This window comes from Poromitra crassiceps (genome assembly GCF_964638095.1).
Source record: "Poromitra crassiceps genome assembly, chromosome: 2".
In the NCBI taxonomy this organism is placed as follows: Eukaryota; Metazoa; Chordata; class Actinopteri; order Beryciformes; family Melamphaidae; genus Poromitra; species Poromitra crassiceps.
Genome location: NC_139624.1, coordinates 66,008,215 through 66,027,015, shown reverse-complemented (window position 1 = coordinate 66,027,015; position 18,801 = coordinate 66,008,215). Strand labels below are relative to the sequence as shown.

Sequence of the window (18,801 nt, the reverse complement as noted above, 5' to 3'; positions counted from 1 at the left end):
ACTTTTTGGAACTGAAGTCCATCGGTATGATGATTCTCTGCCTGACAGGTCTGGGCTCTCAATATAAACAGTGCATATAGGAGCTGAGTATGAGGCTCATGCACAACATTTCAAGTGGAAATTCTACACAGTATAATATGTATATAATACCCCTGAACTTTCTGGTCTTCACACTTGATGAGTGATAGCTTTGTATCAGGGTTCCTGTACACCTTTTCAATCCAAGTGCCACAAACACCATGTAGCCCACTGCAGAGTGGTGTGCAGGGTTTTTCCTGGCTCAAAATGAGGCAGCGGTGGTACTAGAGCCCAACCAATATGGGATTTTTCAGACAGATACAGATTTTAGTGAGGGAAAATTCACAGATTACAGATAGGCAGCCGATGGCGTTTTTTATTTTTATTTTATGAAAATATATGTTCTCGATGTGGATTGTGCACCGATTTGACTATGCAAAGGGACTCAGAAGTCTGCCTTTTTTTAAACAAATTACTTTATTAAAGAATATTTAACAGTAAATTGTCAACACATCGGCTTAATGCCACAATTATAAATGACAAATCCACTGAGTGCAACGCTTGTTGGAAAACTGTTTTCCATTAAATCAGCTGGGTCAGAGTTAGGTCAAGGGCTGGAGGTGGGACGGAATTTGACGGAGGTGGCTGCCTCACAATTCTCTATGCAGGACAAACCATGGTGTGTGACCCAAATTGGGTCCCGACCCATAGTTTGTTAAACACTAAGAAATAAAATGTTGACAAGCAGGCACGCGCTCACGTTAACGTTACCTGAAAACTAGTTTGGTGGTGGCCTGACAGTTCCATAAACTCGGTGAGGGAGGCAGGCAGACTAGCCGCTTGGTATGGAGAAATAGCCTGCCTACCTCATGTCATGGGCAAGTTGGGCAACTGCAACAGACCGCCCAGGCTAAGCGAAATGCAGGTTGTGTTGTGTCAAAACATTAAATATTTTGAACATGAGAGAGGTGGCGGCATTAACGAGCCACGCACAAATGAGGCAAACATCAAAGCACTGCTGCTCGTCAGGTAACATTACTGCATCACTAGACTGGGCTTCTTACAACAGCGAGGGAACTGCTATATCACCGAGCAGCACGCCCTTCTCTCGTCAGCTACAGTACCAAACAGGCAGCGTGACCGAAAAATTAAGTCTGAACTGTGGAGGCAACTGTTCAGACTGCTGCTGCCGCTGACGGCGGCTAATTATCATTATTTAACTTGTTCAAAGATGCCAGCCTGCTACGTTAAGTGTGTGTGAGTGTTCACATCACAAGTCAAACCAACTCCTCCTCTGTGTTGTGAAGGGGGGGGGGCTTTGGAGTCATCTTTCAGACATAGAATTGCAACTGATAGAATGTGCGATCTAAGATCGTCATATCGCCCACCCCTAACCTCAACAACACAGCTAATTGTTTCAACATAGAAAATGGGCCTACCTCTAACTAGGGTAGGGTCATGCTCTTTTTTTTATCCAGTCACTTTCAAATCCAGACGCGTGGCAAACCTGAAAGTTCTTAAAGTAAATAAGCAGATGAAAGCTTGGGTGAACGATATTTTAGCTTCAAATATGGAAGTCTCCACTGTGTCGTACCTCTCCTCCTCGCTCTCTGCAATAGCATTTACCAATCTCACTTAATGATGGTGCTATTGCAGAGAGCGAGGAGGAGAGGTACGACACAGTGGAGACTTCCATATTTGAAGCTAAAATATCGTTCACCCAAGCTTTCATCTGCTTATTTACTTTAAGAACTTTCAGGTTTGCCACGCGTCTGGATTTGAAAGTGACTGGATAAAAAAAAGAGCATGACCCTACCCTAGTTAGAGGTAGGCCCATTAGACCAGCTCAGTGGCCTTGTGGTCTGAGTGTCCGCCCTGAGACTGGGAGGTCGTGAGTTCGATCCCCGGCCGAGTCATACCAAAGACTATAAAAATGGGACCCATTGCCTCCCTGCTTGGCACTCAGCATCAAAGGGTTGGAATTGGGGGGTTAAATCACCATGTGATTCCCGAGCGCGGCGCACGCTGCCGCTCACCGCTCCCCCAGGGGATGGGTCAAATGCGGAGAACAAATTTCACACATTGTGTGACAATCAGTGGGACTTTACCTTTACCTTTACCTTTGCATAGTCTCAAAGAAATGTGGCTGGGCTCTATAAACATGGGATTCCCTCTTCTATTACAATTAGAGGACAATTCATTATTCTGCACAATTCATACAGGGCTCCTTCACAACTGCATTCCCGAATGACTAACAATACACTTTTAGATATTTATCATTGCATGGCTATTGGTTAGCATTGTGGCTACTTTAGAGGTAAGATAAAAACAAACACAAGCTTACCTTCAGTTTTATGTCCAGTCCAATGGTGTTGGTTGCTACAAATCAAGAGATACATGAAATTAATTAATTTTTTTTTGAAGAGATGCAATTGAAGGCTAATAATTAACGTTATTACCCCCTGGCCATGCGCCATAATGTTAGTGGACGCTAAACGTAGCTGCTATCAATATGCCGGAAGTGGTCCTCCTCACGTTTTAACGTTAAAACTAACGATACACGCATGTCTTAAAAAGTGTATTTCCCCATTTTCTATCAGGACTGATTACCACTTGGACACGTTTTAACCCACCATAACAAACGCACAATAACGTGAGCCAGGCTCACACAGCAGCAGCTCAGGTAGCTAGCGTGAGCTAGTTCCTAGCTGATCGGCCAGCTAATAGCCGCCAAGCAGTCCTCTCGTTTAAATGTTAAAACTACTTTTGTGTCTTAAAAAGTATATTTCGCCGTTTTCTATCAGGACTAGTTAATCCGACTAGGCAACGCTATCTCACTGTTATATCGCCTACTAGTAAATAACGTTAACGTTAGCGTATTGTTTTGATTTGGACCCGGGGGCTGACCGCCTAGTATGTGACATTGCACACGGAGCTAAACGAGCTAACGTTATTTAACGTTAGTCCGATTAGGTAGATAGATGCGCCGGGAAAAACAAGGGAAATGTGCTTTATAGTCGCAATGGCCAACTTATTCGAAAAACATGGCTCATGGTTAGCTTTAGCCCATAAGGTCTAACGTTAGCTAGCCAGCTAACCTGTAGCCTGCTAGCTACATGTTCTGAATCAGAATGGCAGAAATGTTGTGTTGGCGGCAATTCGTTAGCTTCGAGTTTTCCATTCTGTCTCACAATTTTGGAACAGCAAGCCAACAAAAGACAAAAATGCAATAAATGACATGGCATGACAAGATTTTTTACTTACTAGTTTATCCCAGAGGTGTAGGCTATCCTTTTGATGAGGCTAGATGCAATGGGGCTTTGCAGGAATTGCAAATGGATGCTCTGTGAATTCTTTCAGAAGACCATGGACACGCCTACCAAATGCCCGGATGTTTAAAGTATTTCTGATAGTGTCAAACTATGCAGTCTACAGTGTTAAATACAATCAACTCTGTATTTTAACACTGAAAATGTTGTGGTTCCACTAGTACAGAGTTAATTCTAACCAAATCAACACCACAACCTCAACACTTCACTCTAAACTGGCCTAACACCTGAATTTTAACTCTAGTGAATTTGGTGTGTGTCTGGCACTCGTCTGCCCTTTCCGACAAACACTTGTGCACTCATTCACCAGGGGCGACATAGTCTCGCTAGCCAGCCTCTCTTCCTTTCCGTCAGAGAGTCTGGCGCTGTGGAAACAGGCAACAGGGATCAGCCCGCCCCTGCTCTAAAGCTGCTCTCCCATTCGAGCGGCTGTTTCGGTGACAGCAGGATATCCGCTCCCCCGCTTGCAAGCTCTGTCACGCTCTGTTCATTGGCTCCGACCATGTCAATCAGAGCGGCTTCCGCTCCCATGTGTGTCGCTGTAATGCTCCTGCCGAACGCTAACTAGCTAGCGTAGAAAGCTAACGGCAGAAACCTACAGGCTAACTCGTTGCTACACGCTGAAAATGGCAAGTTTTGAAGAAAATTTGGATTGTGCAATAAAGAAGGCCTGCTCGGCACAAGTTCCACCCCGAAACTATTTTCCAAGGGCACTAACGCTAAGCACCGCCCAAGACGAGGCTGATTGGTTAACCCAAACAGAGCATTTTTTTCGCAATCCCACAATGGAAACCTGCGACGCCAGACTCTGACGGAAAGGAAGAGAGACTAGGGGCGACATGACTCAGGGTAGCATTACGCCAGGAGCGACATGTCAGGGTAGCATTACGCCAGGAGCGACATGTCAGGGTAGCGTTACGCCAGGAGCGACATGTCAGGGTAGCATTACACCGCGTTACACCGGCGGGAGCCAACTAAAATAGCAGCCGGTCACAGCTCATGTATACAACGACCTGCGTCACTGAGATAAACAGACACTCACCATATAAGACTCTGTTCTATTCTGTTGACTGCAGGGAGGACTGACAGTAGAGACAGATAGCTTTGTGATCGGATTACAGTCAAATACTTTGAGGTATTGTAGATTCCCCCTTGTCCTGCATGGGCCTGTGTTAGTTCTACTAAGTATACAACATTTTAGTTCAACCGCATTTGTATTTTTTGTAACATAAATCTCTGACTCAGAACAAAATAGTGATACGAAAGTGAAAGCATGGAATACAAAAGTGGGATTTCTGCAAAGCCTAAAAACATCGCTCTTTCTGTCAGGTTTTTGGAACAGTGCTGCACGATGGCACAATGCTTCTAAAAGCAAAATGCTTATTGTTTTGAATGATTTGGCATCTTCTATTACTGTCATCACTGTCAACAACAACATTGTTGTATTGTATAATATGCCATAACTAACCCCAACTGCCCCCGTTGTACTGGTCAGCTTCTAGGTATGAATGTGTGTGTGAATGTGAACAGGGCACTCCTGAAAAAGAGAGCATTGCTCTCAGTGAGACTCCCCCTGTATAAATAAAGGTAAAAAAAAAACAGTGACATCAGTGGGTATGGCATCATCAGTCGGGGGCATTTTCAAGCTCAGTTGATGGATTGTGTTTGTTTACCAGTGTGACATCATTAGTCACCACTGGCCACCACTCAACAATGATGCCAATGACATCATCGCTCTGGCCCAATTGTGGGGCTGGGGCCCACATCAGTCACATCACTCGATGATTGTGGGGCATGACATCATCAGTGGGCATGACATCTACAGTCGGGTGAGTTTACATGCTCAGGTGATGGATTGGTGTTTGTTTACTATGACATTATCAGTCACCACTGGCCACCACTCGACAAGGATGACAATGACATCATTGTGGGGGCTGGGCCCACAGGGGGTCTGTGCCATAACGGATGGAAGGGCGGTCCGTGCCATAACGACGGATGGACACACAAAGTCACTTATCCACCTTATTTTTGAATGCCCCACTGTAAAAAATAATAATAAAAATAATCGTGGGTACAAGGTCCGGTTTAACATGACTTATTGTTGCAGCTTGCCATTTCCTTTGTTACTCGGCTGCAGACCCGAATTATAAACCAGAAACTGTAGTATGTTATAAAAGTTATAAATATAGTCACGTTATAAACAACTAACCAACACTGGGGGGTCCGTATGGAAACAGTGTTACTCGAAATGGTTAAAAGTTAAATCAATTTGGTCATTCAGTGGCGTTTTCCTGCCATGTAACATAGCTAGCTAGCCTCTAACATTAGCCACAGTAGCCGACTACCCACAATGCATTACGTTATCCCAGCACCCGAATGACATGGCTGTAGAGCAGAATGGCTCGGCTGTAAAATCCTCATAGACGTTTTCTTTTAAACCATATGTAAAACAGTCTATTACACCGGAAGCGGAAGAAGCACCCATCAGGCATCATGGCAGCTAGAAATAAGGTGGATAGAAGCAGCTGTTGCGCTAGGCTAGGGCATTCAGCTGTGGGCTGATCGGCAGATGTGGTTTGAGTGGGCAGTGTTTGTCATAAGCTTAACTTGGACTTCCTCCCTGGCTCAGTGGAAAGCAACAACATGAGGACCGCAAACTGCAAACACACCAAAGCAAAAACGAATCCCTCCTCCCTCTCCGCTTAGCTCCTCCCTCTCCGCTTAGCTCTCATCCCTCGTATTTATGTTCCCAGCTCGCACCTCTGCCCAGGCCTGTCAAAAAACACATTTCTGTTGTGTGACACCTCTGCCCAGGCGTGTCAAAAAACACATTTCTGTTGTGTGACACCTCTGCCCAGGCCTGCCAACTCACACGTTTCTGTTGTGTGACACCTCTGCCCAGGCCTGTCAACTCACACGTTACTGTTGTGTGACACCTCTGCCCAGGCCTGTCAACTCACACGTTACTGTTGTGTGACACCTCTGCCCAGGCCTGCCAACTCACACGTTTCTGTTGTGTGACACCTCTGCCCAGGCCTGTCAACTCACACGTTACTGTTGTGTGACACCTCTGCCCAGGCCTGCCAACTCACACGTTTCTGTTGTGTGACACCTCTGCCCAGGCCTGTCAACTCACACGTTTCTGTTGTGTGACACCTCTGCCCAGGCCTGCCAACTAGGGTTGTCCTGATACCACTTTTTTGCTGACCAAGTACGAGTACGAGTATTGACATCTGGGTACTTGCCGATACCGAATACCGATACCGAGTATTTAATTCGTGGTCGACAACGTGTTTTTGTTACACCGTGTGGTTAATTAAAAGATAACTTTTCAAGATTATGGGTTTTAGTGATTTTCTTTATATTATCTGCAGAAGTAGGCTACCTAGTTTTCGCAAAACCACAGAAATTTTGCATAATGGGTATCACCTCTATAATTGATAGTCTCTTCTCTTGATGCCTTATGAAACAAAAGTTTCCCATTAAATAAGGAAATAAGGTTTCCAATTAAATAAAGAAGTATGCTATGAATCAACCTTTAAACCACATAGCTGTGCATCTCCTTTGTATTTGTTCTGCTGGTCTATTTTCATTCAAACATTAAAATAGAGGTTCCTTGTGTTCTTATGTTCATTATGTTGGGTCTCGTAGTTAGATTACTACTTTAATGTTTATTGTAAAAACAAACTTTATCGTGCTTTTATTTTGAAGGCAAAACCGAAATGAAATTGTGACAATTGTTGCTAAATTTGCATTAACGTTACATTCCACTTTAACGTTATGTTCCACTTTTAAAACATTAAACTTTAAGGCAGTATGGATTACGGGACACGTAGCACGTATTACAACGATCTGGTAAGTTTTTGCTTGTTCCACAGCACTGTGTTGTCTGCTAGAAGAGCAACGAATGTTAACCTGTAAGTTGAACAGAAAGTGTTTTAGCTTGTTGCAGGCTATGCGGCTAACTGCAGAGCTAATCAGTCAGACAGTGAATAGGCGAGCGAAGCGGTGCAGGCTGTAGCTCACTCAGCTGATTACTGACCTGATAGCTTTTTATTTCTCCTCACAAAGCGCTCCAGGTAGAGATGCAAACAAACAGGCTGTTATAGTGAAGCTTCTCTGCATGCATTAACAGCTGTGTGAGCCTGACGCTGGCTTGCTAGGTTAATGTCACGTTGCATGCCCTAGGTGTAAAGTGGTATCGGGCGCGCGGCCGTGTCAGTATCGGGCAAGTACGAGTACAGCAAAATAGGCCAGTATCGGCTCCGATACCGATACTGGCATCGGTATCGGGCCACCTCTACTGCCAACTCACACGTTTCTGTTGTGTGACACCTCTGCCCAGGCCTGCCAACTGACACGTTTCTGTTGTGTCACACCTCTGCCCAGGCCTGTCAACTCACACGTTTCTGTTGTGTGACACCTCTGCCCAGACCTGTCAACTCACACGTTTCTGTTGTGTGACACCTCTGCCCAGGCCTGCCAACTGACACGTTTCTGTTGTGTGACACCTCTGCCCAGGCCTGCCAACTGACGCATTTCTGTTAGGGCTGGGACGGATCAGAAAACCCACGGATCGGATCGCGTGACGGATTTTGAGCCACGGATCACGGATTTTTCGGATCAGCAAAAAAAAAATATATAGGCTATATCAGATTTTTTCTCTCAAAATTAGATTTTCGATTTGAATTTTTAATACTATTATACTTCTCTAACCATTTGTTGCCCTGCACAGCTCAAAAAAATTTTTTTTCTCATGACACAATTTATGCTTTTACTCTGAAGGCAGAACAACAACTTCCTGTTTTAGGTGGCACTGCGCCTAACTTCCTAGCTGTTGCTACGTAGTCACTTGACACGGGTAGGCTACAGACCAGACCGGGTGAGTCTGGAAACATAACGTTGATGCTACGTTATGCTACTCGGTGGCCCCACTTGTTGTTTTGTTGTTATGTGTCCAAGGCAACATTTCACCGTCCGGTGATAATGTGTTCGTGAAACGTGTGCGCGCGCGCGTGTGTGTGTGTGTGTGTGTTGTGGCTCTCGTTATATTGTGCAGCCTGCAACACGCTGCTCGCAACACGCTGCTTGCATTCCTGTGCTTCTTCAGAGGTGTTGAAATAAGTTTGTTGTCTTTAGTAGCCACTAGCCACAGCCTTCAGAGAGACTTTACAGCGATGACAAGGGATGAGGAAGCTCACTTGTGCATGCCATGATGCCTGTCTGTGTCTGGCTGCGCTGCAGGCGTTATCATACACTAACGTTAATTAAATGAAACGAAAGGTGGGGGGGGGGAGGGTTCCGCGGACCACGACGTTCCGAACCGTGTGCCGAACCGTGGGGGCTGATCCGTACGGGTCACGGATTATCCGTGATCCGTCCCAGCCCTAATTTCTGTTGTGTGACACCTCTACAATATACAAATATACAAACAATATACAGTAGGGGTATTTTTTGATTTACAGAAAGCATTTGATACAATAGACCACACCTTATTATTAGTTAAACTACAAAAGTATGGCATCAGGGGATTGGCACATGATTGGTTAACCAGCTACTTACAAAACCGGTATCAATATGTCCACATAAATCACACTAATTCAGAATTCCAGAAGGTCACATGTGGGGTGCCTCAAGGTTCAGTTCTTGGTCCATTGCTGTTTCTTTTATATATTAATGACATCAGCTTGGTCTCAAAATCACTTAATTGCATTTTATTTGCTGATGACATGACTGTGTTCTGTATAGTGGGGACCATTTGGGACAGCTTCTGGATATGGTGGAGAAGGAACTGCAGAAATTCAAACAATGGTTCGATTCTAATAAATTATCACTTCATCTTGGCAAAACAAAGTACATTATATTCGGAAATAAAACCACAATTCCATCCAGAAACCTAACAATAAATGATGCAGATATTGAAGCTGTAACTGAAACCAAATTTCTTGGGGCTATCATTGACAATAAATTAAACTGGAAATCACACATAAATTACATAAAACCCAAAATATCAAAATCCATTGCAATTATGTATAAAGCCAAAGATTTCCTCTCTCAAAATTAATTAATCACTTTATATTACTCATTAATAGCTCCATATATGACATACTGCATTGAGGTCTGGGGAAACACATACAAAACAAACACCAATTAAATACTTTTACTACAAAATAAAGCCATAAGAATCATCAATAAAAAAACATACCGTGAGCCAACCAACCCACTATTCATCTGCACAAACATTCTGAAATTCAAGGACTTAGTCGATTACATTACAATACAAACCATGTACAAAGCCATGTACATGTTGTGAGAATCATATAATTGTAAGGTAAAAGGGGTAGGTCAGTATAAGCTTTGCTTCTACCTACACCCTTTCGGTTACGCAGGCTGAGAAATCAGTCTTTTACATGTACCGAAATAAACTTATTCATTCATTCATTCACCTCTGCCCAGGCCTGCCAACTCACACGTTTCTGTTGTGTGACACCTCTGCCCAGGCCTGTCAACTCACACGTTTCTGTTGTGTGACACCTCTGCCCAGGCCTGCCAACTGACACATTTCTGTTGTGTGACACCTCTGCCCAGGCCTGCCAACTGACACGTTTCTGTTGTGTGACACCTCTGCCCAGGGTTTCCAAATCACATGTTTCTATCTGGCGTGTGACACACTTTCACCTTCAATCTCACACGCTCACTCTGCCCAAACTGTTCTCATGCCAATTAACACTGACTGTGACCGCCACATGTCCAGAGCAACAGCAGTCGCTGCTCTCTCTCTCTCTCCCTCTCTTTCTCTCTCTCTCCCTCTATTTCTCTCTCTCTCTCTCTCTCTCTCTCCCTCTCTTTCTCTCTCTCTCCCTCTCTTTCTCTCTCTCTCTCTTTCTCTCTCTCTCCCTCTCTTTCTCTCTCTCCCTCCCTCTTGCATGCATGCAGATGAAGGACTAAGCGAGTGCACTAGTGCAGCTGACCCCCCCCCCCCCACACACACACACACACAATGATAGCAGAAAAATACCCAGATCCATGTTTAATGTGCCTCTGTGCAAACTTCACTCCAAAGATAGAACGTAAGTCCAGTTCCTTTCAAGTGGAAAGTTGAATGAATGAAGTTGCAGCCTATCACACGCAGGAGAACGCAATCCATTATTGTTGCAACACCGTGCGACAAGTGCACGCCCGCCCACAAAGCAATCGATATTTCCATTCACCATTTAGGTACAGTATAAACTGCACGAGATGTTAACCTCGTAAGCAAATGGACTTGGATTTAAAGGTCCCATTCCGTGCAAAAGCTGTTTTTACTTGTAAATGCATATATACTGCTGTCAGCCCTCCCTGTAATGAGTGGTCACACGCTCAGAACTGCCACAGTTGGATTTGTCCCTATCCAGCGTCCCTCTGCAGTCTCCTCCAAGCCACACCCCCAAACGCTTCGTTTGCCCAGAGGGGAATCTGGGGGAATCGGGACGTCACTAGCTTCCTCCTGCATACTGCGCGGGTCTCTCTCACACAAGCTACCTGCACCATTTAGTCTATAGCCACAAAATTAACACTTCTAGCTGGAGCGACGCCAACTGTACGTGATCCAGCAACTGCAGAGGTGCATTCGGTAAGTCTAGGCATTTTGAGATGTCCTCTTTAGCGTAGTACCGTTTAGTTAACGATAACTCGCAACCTAGCGTGCTGGTCCACAGACGCTAATCTGATTGGCCGCTGGGAGCCTGGGGCGGGCTCTCCCTCAGCGGCCAATGGGAACTGTTAGTTCTGAATATATTATAGAAACAGGCCGTTCTTGGGAAGCAACCAGATGAGGAAGTGAGAACTCCGTCACAACAAACGGGTTTGCTATATTTTCGACAGATTAATCCAGAATCATGTTTTATGGACCAGAGACACACGTTTTTAAGAGGTTACAGCTGCACGAATTGGGACCTTTAAATACTACACACCTGAACATTGATTTTATTTTTGCTTTGCATTGTTGTTGTAATTAGGAGCAGAAGTTAATTCATGGTAGTTATTAAGTATGCCTATGGAAGTATTACATGTGAACTAAATATGGATGTGAGTAGCATATAGGTATGAAACCTGCATTATATTCTCATTTGATTTCATATTTGAATCTATGAATGTGTTTGTTTCTTCTCTACCTCACACAGTGGCAGTTATATGTACTTAACTAAGTTAACGTAACTTAACTAATTAACTATCCTGTGTGCACAAAGTCATGTTTGGTTCATTTTCTTTTTGGAAAGATCCTTTATTGCTTTGTTTGGGGCGAGGGTTTAGAGTCATTTTGTGAAAGTGGCCCCCGGGCAAAGCAAGTGGAGTATCCCTGCATGGTCTAACCCATTAGATTTGATTCCCCTGTACTTTTTATATTTGTGGACTCAAATAAAGCATTCAAATGTGAGCTGATTCCCAGGGGTCCTTGATGGGGTTCGAGGTCCCCAGCAAAATGGGAAATTATTTATTTTAACTTGTCATCTGCAACACAATGTCAGAATATATGACTATTTTGATCATGAGTTTCCTATACTTTCTAGAATGAAACAAAGCAAAAATCTTATCAGATGGGGGATGGGTCAGTTTAGGGGTCCATGGCGCGAAGGAATTCAATCTTATTCTGAACGTGCTTGCTCTTCTGCATGACGGGATCAGTAAAATGACTAAAAGATAAATACCCTAACATGCACGGGTCAAATGGCATTTTCAAACTGTTTTAACTCAGGGTGGAATTTGAGTGCCGGAAAGCTTGAACAATCACAGGAAATATATAAAACCAGTTTAGTATATACATTTCTGTGTTCCTGACATGATCTGAAATCATGTGACAGACACCACGGTAACACCGCCAGGTACTCCATGTGACTTCAAACAACATGCGCAACAAACGTTTCACGTACAATTTGGCAAACATGACCCAGGGTGAGATGTGTGATGTGTGTAGTCTTTTGTATAAGCTAGGGCGAACAAGTCAACGCAAGCTCGCGCTACATACGGGAGGTTGCATGCATGTGCACAAACAGGCATACTGTCACACACTGCACACACACACACACACACACACACACACACACACACACACACACACACACACACACACTCAAAACCCGTGTTTGATCCCCTCAATACTAGCAGAAGCGAGCAGTGTGAGTTAAAGGACAGAGAGGAGAGTATAATGACAACATTTAACCCTGCAGAGTGAGGCTGTGACGGGGCTGCACAACACAATTAGGCAGACTAATTACCTCCCCCATACCACCCATTCCTCACCCACACCGACAGGCTGGGGCAAGCAGCACCTGTCTGCCCGCCTCGCAGCTTCCCAAAGACAGGCAGTACAGCGTGTTAGCTTGCTATTTACAGGTACACTCTGTGGGCATTCAGCTTAGGGATGCACGGCCTGGGGAGTTTTTCCCCATATCAATATTTTCCAACTCTTTTGGCCGATTGCCAATGCCGATATGCGCCCATCTCTTTCTACCCAATTTCAGAGAACATCAAGTCTCTCCTGTAGTGGAATTAACACATTATGCCTCCTGTTATCGTGATGGCATACTGGCCCGCACGTGTCTCGGATCCGGATCCGGCAAGCGCTGGGCACACATCGCTTCAACCAAGTCCACTCCCTACCACTAACACAAGTCATGAAGGATTTCGTGCTCCACCAACACTGACTTGAAGGACTGTCAGTTTATTTATTTTCATTTCCTACATTTAGTTCTTCCGTGACTGTGTTTCAAACAAATCCAGGACCAGAGATTAAATACCATCAGTATGCACCACCTGTAGCCAAACCTACTACTATAATTGGAGAGCTTTGTGTCCGTGTGCGTGTGGTTGTGGTTCATTGTCTCCAGAGTTTCCACTTGTGATGCGCAGGCCACAGTTATAACCACGCTGACCGCGGATATGCCGCCCCGCGGGCGGGACGGATCATAAAAATAAACATTCTGATTAATAGCGGATGGGTTGCAGGCTGGTGAAATGATGTATCATTAATGAGGAAAATTAATATTAATTACATTCTCTAGTCTATGAACGTATTTTAAGCTTCAATTTTAATCAGCCAGATTGTTAGCCGTCTATTGTGTGATAGCAGGACCCCCGAAGGACCCAGGACAGTGGTAAACAAGAGCCATGCGCTACGTGAAAGTAATTTCTCCTCTCTTGCTCCATATATGGTCAATGATGTCACCAGGACCTCACAGGGGACTCCGCTGAAGACGCGTTGGAAAGAGAAGACGCGTTCGTATTTTCCCATACAATGTTAGCGTTGTGAAATGTCGGGTGCACAGCGGGCGCGGATCTATAAATAGTAGGAAATAATTTGCACGGATTTATGGCGGGCGGATGGTTCATGCATATACGCCGATTAGGGTGGCATAAAAGCTCATCTGCGCATCTCTAGTTTCCACCCTAGAAGTGAGCACGTGTAGCAAAACCTTTTACGTTTATTTTAATATGACGTGAGTTTCAGTTCGCTTTGCACAGAAACAGCCAGTAGAAAAACGTTTTACTTTTGGTTACATTTCAAAGCCTGTGTTTTTGTACTTTTACTTGAGTAAACAAGTTGAATCAGTACTTATACTTTTACCAGAGTCTTTATTTTAAACACAAGTAACTGTAGTTCTACTTAAGTAAAGAATGTGTGCACTTTTCCCATCGCTGCATACGATGGAAGACGTCTCTCAAAATCCAGCTGTGAGGGCGTGTGTGAGCAGAGAGCTTTGTAAGAGCAGTTGTGTTAAAAAGCTAAAGGGTGAGCAGAGGTTGCTGGTTCAGCAGCAGAGCTAATGATGACCCCCCCCCCCCCCCCCCCGGGGTCACATGACACGCTGATGGGAGGATTTAACCCCCGGCTTTGAAGTGTCCTGCTCACGTTAACCTGAGGTCACGAGCAAGGAGAAACTCTGCAGCCTTGTTCAGTATCACAGAAGGGAGTCTTTTCATTTTTTTCTCATTTCCTTCCTCCCTTCCTTCCCAAGGTTTCGTAACGATAGGGGGGAGTGAGGGGGAAGGAGGGGAGTGAGGGGGGGGGAGGGTAGTGAGGAAGGAGGAGGGGAGTGAGGGGGGGGGGAGATCAACCGGCCAAACAGGAAAGTTTCAGTTTGCGCTCTGACAGCTCTGGCTGTGGGACGTCCCGGACGCTGCTCTCAAAACTATTCGGTGGGGACTTTTGAAAACTCCTCGGACCTCCTCCTTCTCCTCCTCTGGAATCCAAGCCAAACATTTCCGCAAAAAGGGAAAGAACTTGGCACGGGGGTTGAGTTTAATATGGGGAACTACTTAACGACAAGCCTATGTGCGTCTATCAGACCCATCTGCGTGCGGTGTGCACATTTTTTTGGGTTCTACTTTTTTTTGGGAGGGGGGGGGGGGGATAAGCTTTGGGGGAACCGCCGGCAATCTATGTGAAAGGCTACACCATGCAGGGGTGGACAGAGAGAGGGGGAAAGAGGTGGGAGGTGGTATTCAGAGCATGTTCACCTAATCACCAGGGCGTCTCAGGTAGCAGCCATTAGCTCTGCGCTGCTGCTCTTCCCCATTGAGCAGCAGACGACATGCTTCACTTGCCAGATAGGGATCTTAACAGACCTGGTTAAATAAGTCAACAAGCAGCCCAACATGGACAAGACCCACTCACATAACAAACTCACACACTCATAGTGATGAATAAAGTATGAGGTAACCCAGTGCCATAGATCTTCTCTGCCACATGACTCATTACTTACATGACTTCCCCATTCAGCCGGTGAGCAGATACCCTGTGTAGGCTACATGACTCATCACAACTCTCCTCAAACCATTGTATTTTTGTTGTATTTGTATTTGTATATATTATCCAAGTGGGGAAATGTACAGTATCCTCTGCACCCTTTTGATACGAGGTACCTCGAGTTGTTACCTGTTTCAAAGTACCCTATTGCTGCCGCCTGTCACAGCAGTGAGTGTTTTTCTTCAAGTGACTTTGGGTCATAAAGTGATCAGATTAAAACCACTGGAATCTGCGGACTCTCAGCTTTCATCTGACATCTAACTGGACTCTTACTGGTGCAAACAAACCCCGCCCCCTGTGGCAGTAGGCTACTGTACTTTTGAACAAACCATGCCCCCCGTGGCAGTAGGCTACTGTACTTTTGAACAAACCCCGCCCACCGTGGCAGTAGGCTACTGTACTTTTGAACGAACCCCGCCCACCGTGGCAGTAGGCTACTGTACTTTTGAACAAACCCCACCCACTGTGGTAGTAGGCTACTGTACTTTTGAAATAACCACGCCCACCGTGGCAGTAGGCTACTGTACTTTTGAACAAACCCTGCCCACTGTGGCAGTAGGCTACTGTACTTTTGAACAAGCCACGCCCACCGTGGCAGTAGGCTACTGTACTTTTGAACAAACCCCGCCCACTGTGGCAGTAGGCTACTGTACTTTTGAACAAACCACGCCCCCCGTGGCAGTAGTCTACTGTACCTTTGAACAAACCACGCCCCCCGTGGCAGTAGGCTACTGTACTTTTGAACAAACCACCCCCACCGTGGCAGTAGGCTACTGTACTTTTGAACAAACCATGCCCACCATGGCAGTAGGCTACTGTACTTTTGAACAAACCACGCCCCCCGTGGCAGTAGGCTACTGTACTTTTGAACAAACCCCGCCCACCGTGGCAGTAGGCTACTGTACTTTTAAACAAACCCCACCCACCGTGGCAGTAGGTTACTGTACTTTTGAACAAACCACGCCCACCGTGGCAGTAGGCTACTGTACTTTTGAACAAACCCCGCCCACTGTGGCAGTAGGCTACTGTACTTTTGAGCAAACCACACCCCCCGTGGCAGTAGGCTACTGTACTTTTGAACAAACCCCGCCCACCATGGCAGTAGGCTACTGTACTTTTGAACGAACCCCACCCATCGTGGCAGTAGGCTACTGTACTTTTGAACAAACCCCACCCACTGTGGCAGTAGGTTACTGTACTTTTGAACAAACCGCACCCACCATGGCAGTAGGCTACTGTACTTTTGAACAAACCCCGCCCACTGTGGCAGTAGGCTACTGTACTTTTGAACAAACCACACCCACCGTGATAGTAGGCTACTGTACTTTTGAACAAACCCCGCCCACTGTGGCAGTAGACTACTGTACTTTTGAACAAACCAGGCCCGTGGCAGTAGGCTACTGTACTTTTGAACAAACCACGCCCACCGTGGCAGTAGGCTACTGTACTTTTGAACAAACCACGCCCCCTGTGGCAGTAGGCTACTGTACTTTTGAACAAACCCCACCCACCGTGGCAGTAGGCTACTGCACTTTTGAACAAACCCCGCCCACTGTGGCAGTAGGCTACTGTACTTTTGAACAAACCACACCCACCGTGGCAGTAGGCTACTGTACTTTTGAACAAACTCCGCCCACTGTGGCAGTATGCTACTGTACTTTTGAACAAACCACGCCCCCCGTGGCAGTAGGCTACTGTACTTTTGAACAAACCACGCCCCCTTTGGCAGTAGGCTACTGTACTTTTGTGGCAATATAAATAAAAAATAAAGTATTTCGAAACAGGTACCCAGGACTAGGAGCAGTGGCAGCCGCAGTACAGCGCCCTGGGACCAACTCCAGTATTTACCCTAACATACATGACTATGAGAAGAGTATCAACACTAACATACATGTCTTTGACAGGACTATTAACCCTAACATACATGTTGATGGTGGGAGGAAACCAGACCACCCGGAGGACACCCACACGAACATGGGGAGAACATGCAAACTCCACACAGAAAGGACCCGGGACCTTCTTGTTGTGAGGCAACAGTGCCAACCAACCACTGAGCTACGGATACTATTTCCCATACTAGCACCTGTTAAAACAAGAGGGAAAGAGAGGAAGACATAGACAGAGTCTAGGAGAGAAGTCACAAGCCTGCCTCTGTTTGCCATCTCACATCCTGGACAACCAGCCAGCGCAGCCACCTGTGGAGGAGCCCCGCTATACTGCACACACACACACACACACACACACACACACACACACACACACACACACACACACACACACACACACACACACACACACACACACACACCTATATACAAAGAGAGCATCTATGCGTCTGTGTCGTCTCAACCAACCTTGCAGATCTTGCTCTCCTCTGTCTCGGCCCTGGTCTTGCCCTCGGGCGCCCTCCTCTCCGGCTGGTACTCAGACTTGATTGACAGCTGGCAGGAGGAGAGCCCCGGGGCGCCTCCCCCCGGTTCGCCCCCCCCCGGCTCGCCCCCCGGCCGGGCCGCGTGACCCCCCTGCCCCCCTGCCATTCTGAGCGGGTTGTGCATGGGCAGAGCTGTGTGCACTGGCTTGGAGCCCACCACGGCCGAGGGCTGTCTGAGCTTGGAGGCCACCCCCACCACTGGCATGGTCACCAGGGTCAGTGTATACACGCACCCCCACTCCAGAACAACCAGAAAGTGGGCTAGAGGTCCAACGCTGTCCCAAAAAGGTCCCAAAACTCCCCCTGATGTCTCCAAGGAAGAAGAAAGAAAAGACTACAAAAAAGAAATAAAAAAGAACGGAGTGCTTTGCCTGTCAGACAGAGAGGAAACTCATTCTGTGGCCCACAGCAGGCAGGAGCACACAGACTGCCTCTGCCTGCTCTCTCCCTCCTCTCCCTCTCTCTTCCTTCTCCTCCCACCAGCCACACTCCTCCCTCTCTCTCTCTCTCTCCCTCCCTCTCCCCCTCTCCCTTTCTCTCCCACTCCCCCCCCCCCCCTCTCTCTCTCTCTCCCTCTCTATCTCTCTGTCTCTCTCTCTCTCTGTCAGAACTCTACTACAAAGCCAAGCAGTTCTCGGGGGCGTGAACTCCTCTGGAAGGTATAACCGCCACTCTGCAAAAACCCTGATTCCAAAGACCTGGCTAAGCGTGTGTGCGTGTGTGTGTGTATGTGTGCGTGTGCGTGTGTGTATGTGTGTGTGTGTGTGTGTGTGTGTGTGTGTGTGTGTGTGTGTGTGTGTGTGTGTGTGTGTGTGTGTGTGTGTGTGTGTGTGTGTGTGTGTGTGTGTGCGCGCGCGCGCGTGTGTGTGTGTACGTGCGCATGTGTGTCCTTCGCTCTGGAGCAAAGCACAGCAGCACGTTGCTCCCCAACACAACTGTCAAAACAGCTCTCTTTCTCTCTCTCTCTACCACTCTATCTCTCTACCTCTCTCTCTACTCTGTCCTTCTGTCTCTCCATCTCTCTCTCTCTCTCTCTCTCTCTCTCTCTGGTCACGCTAAAAGTGAACACTAGAAGTAGACACTCTCTCCGTCTACATCTGGAGCTGCCCCTCCCTTTGATGAGAGAAATAGTAAATGGAGAGAGAGAGGGAGAGAGAGCGAGGGGGAGAGGGAGAGAGCGAGGGATAAACAGAGAGAGAGCTAGGGAGAGAGGGGTGAGAGAGGAGAGAGAGAGCGAG

The 18,801-nt window shown here is 46.4% G+C and overlaps 1 protein-coding gene across 1 annotated transcript in view; it reads right to left on the bottom strand.

Moving 5' to 3' along the window:
* The window catches only part of nav3 (neuron navigator 3), a gene marked incomplete at its 5' end in the record, with an annotated part of 744,909 nt that extends 727,141 nt beyond the window's left edge, over positions 1-17,768 (bottom strand). The window contains one exon of the mRNA XM_083631970.1: positions 17,487-17,768. Coding sequence (XP_083488096.1) covers positions 17,487-17,768 — 282 coding nt within the window. The remainder of the gene's footprint in view (positions 1-17,486) is intronic.
* Between the last annotated feature and the right edge of the window lie 1,033 nt (positions 17,769-18,801).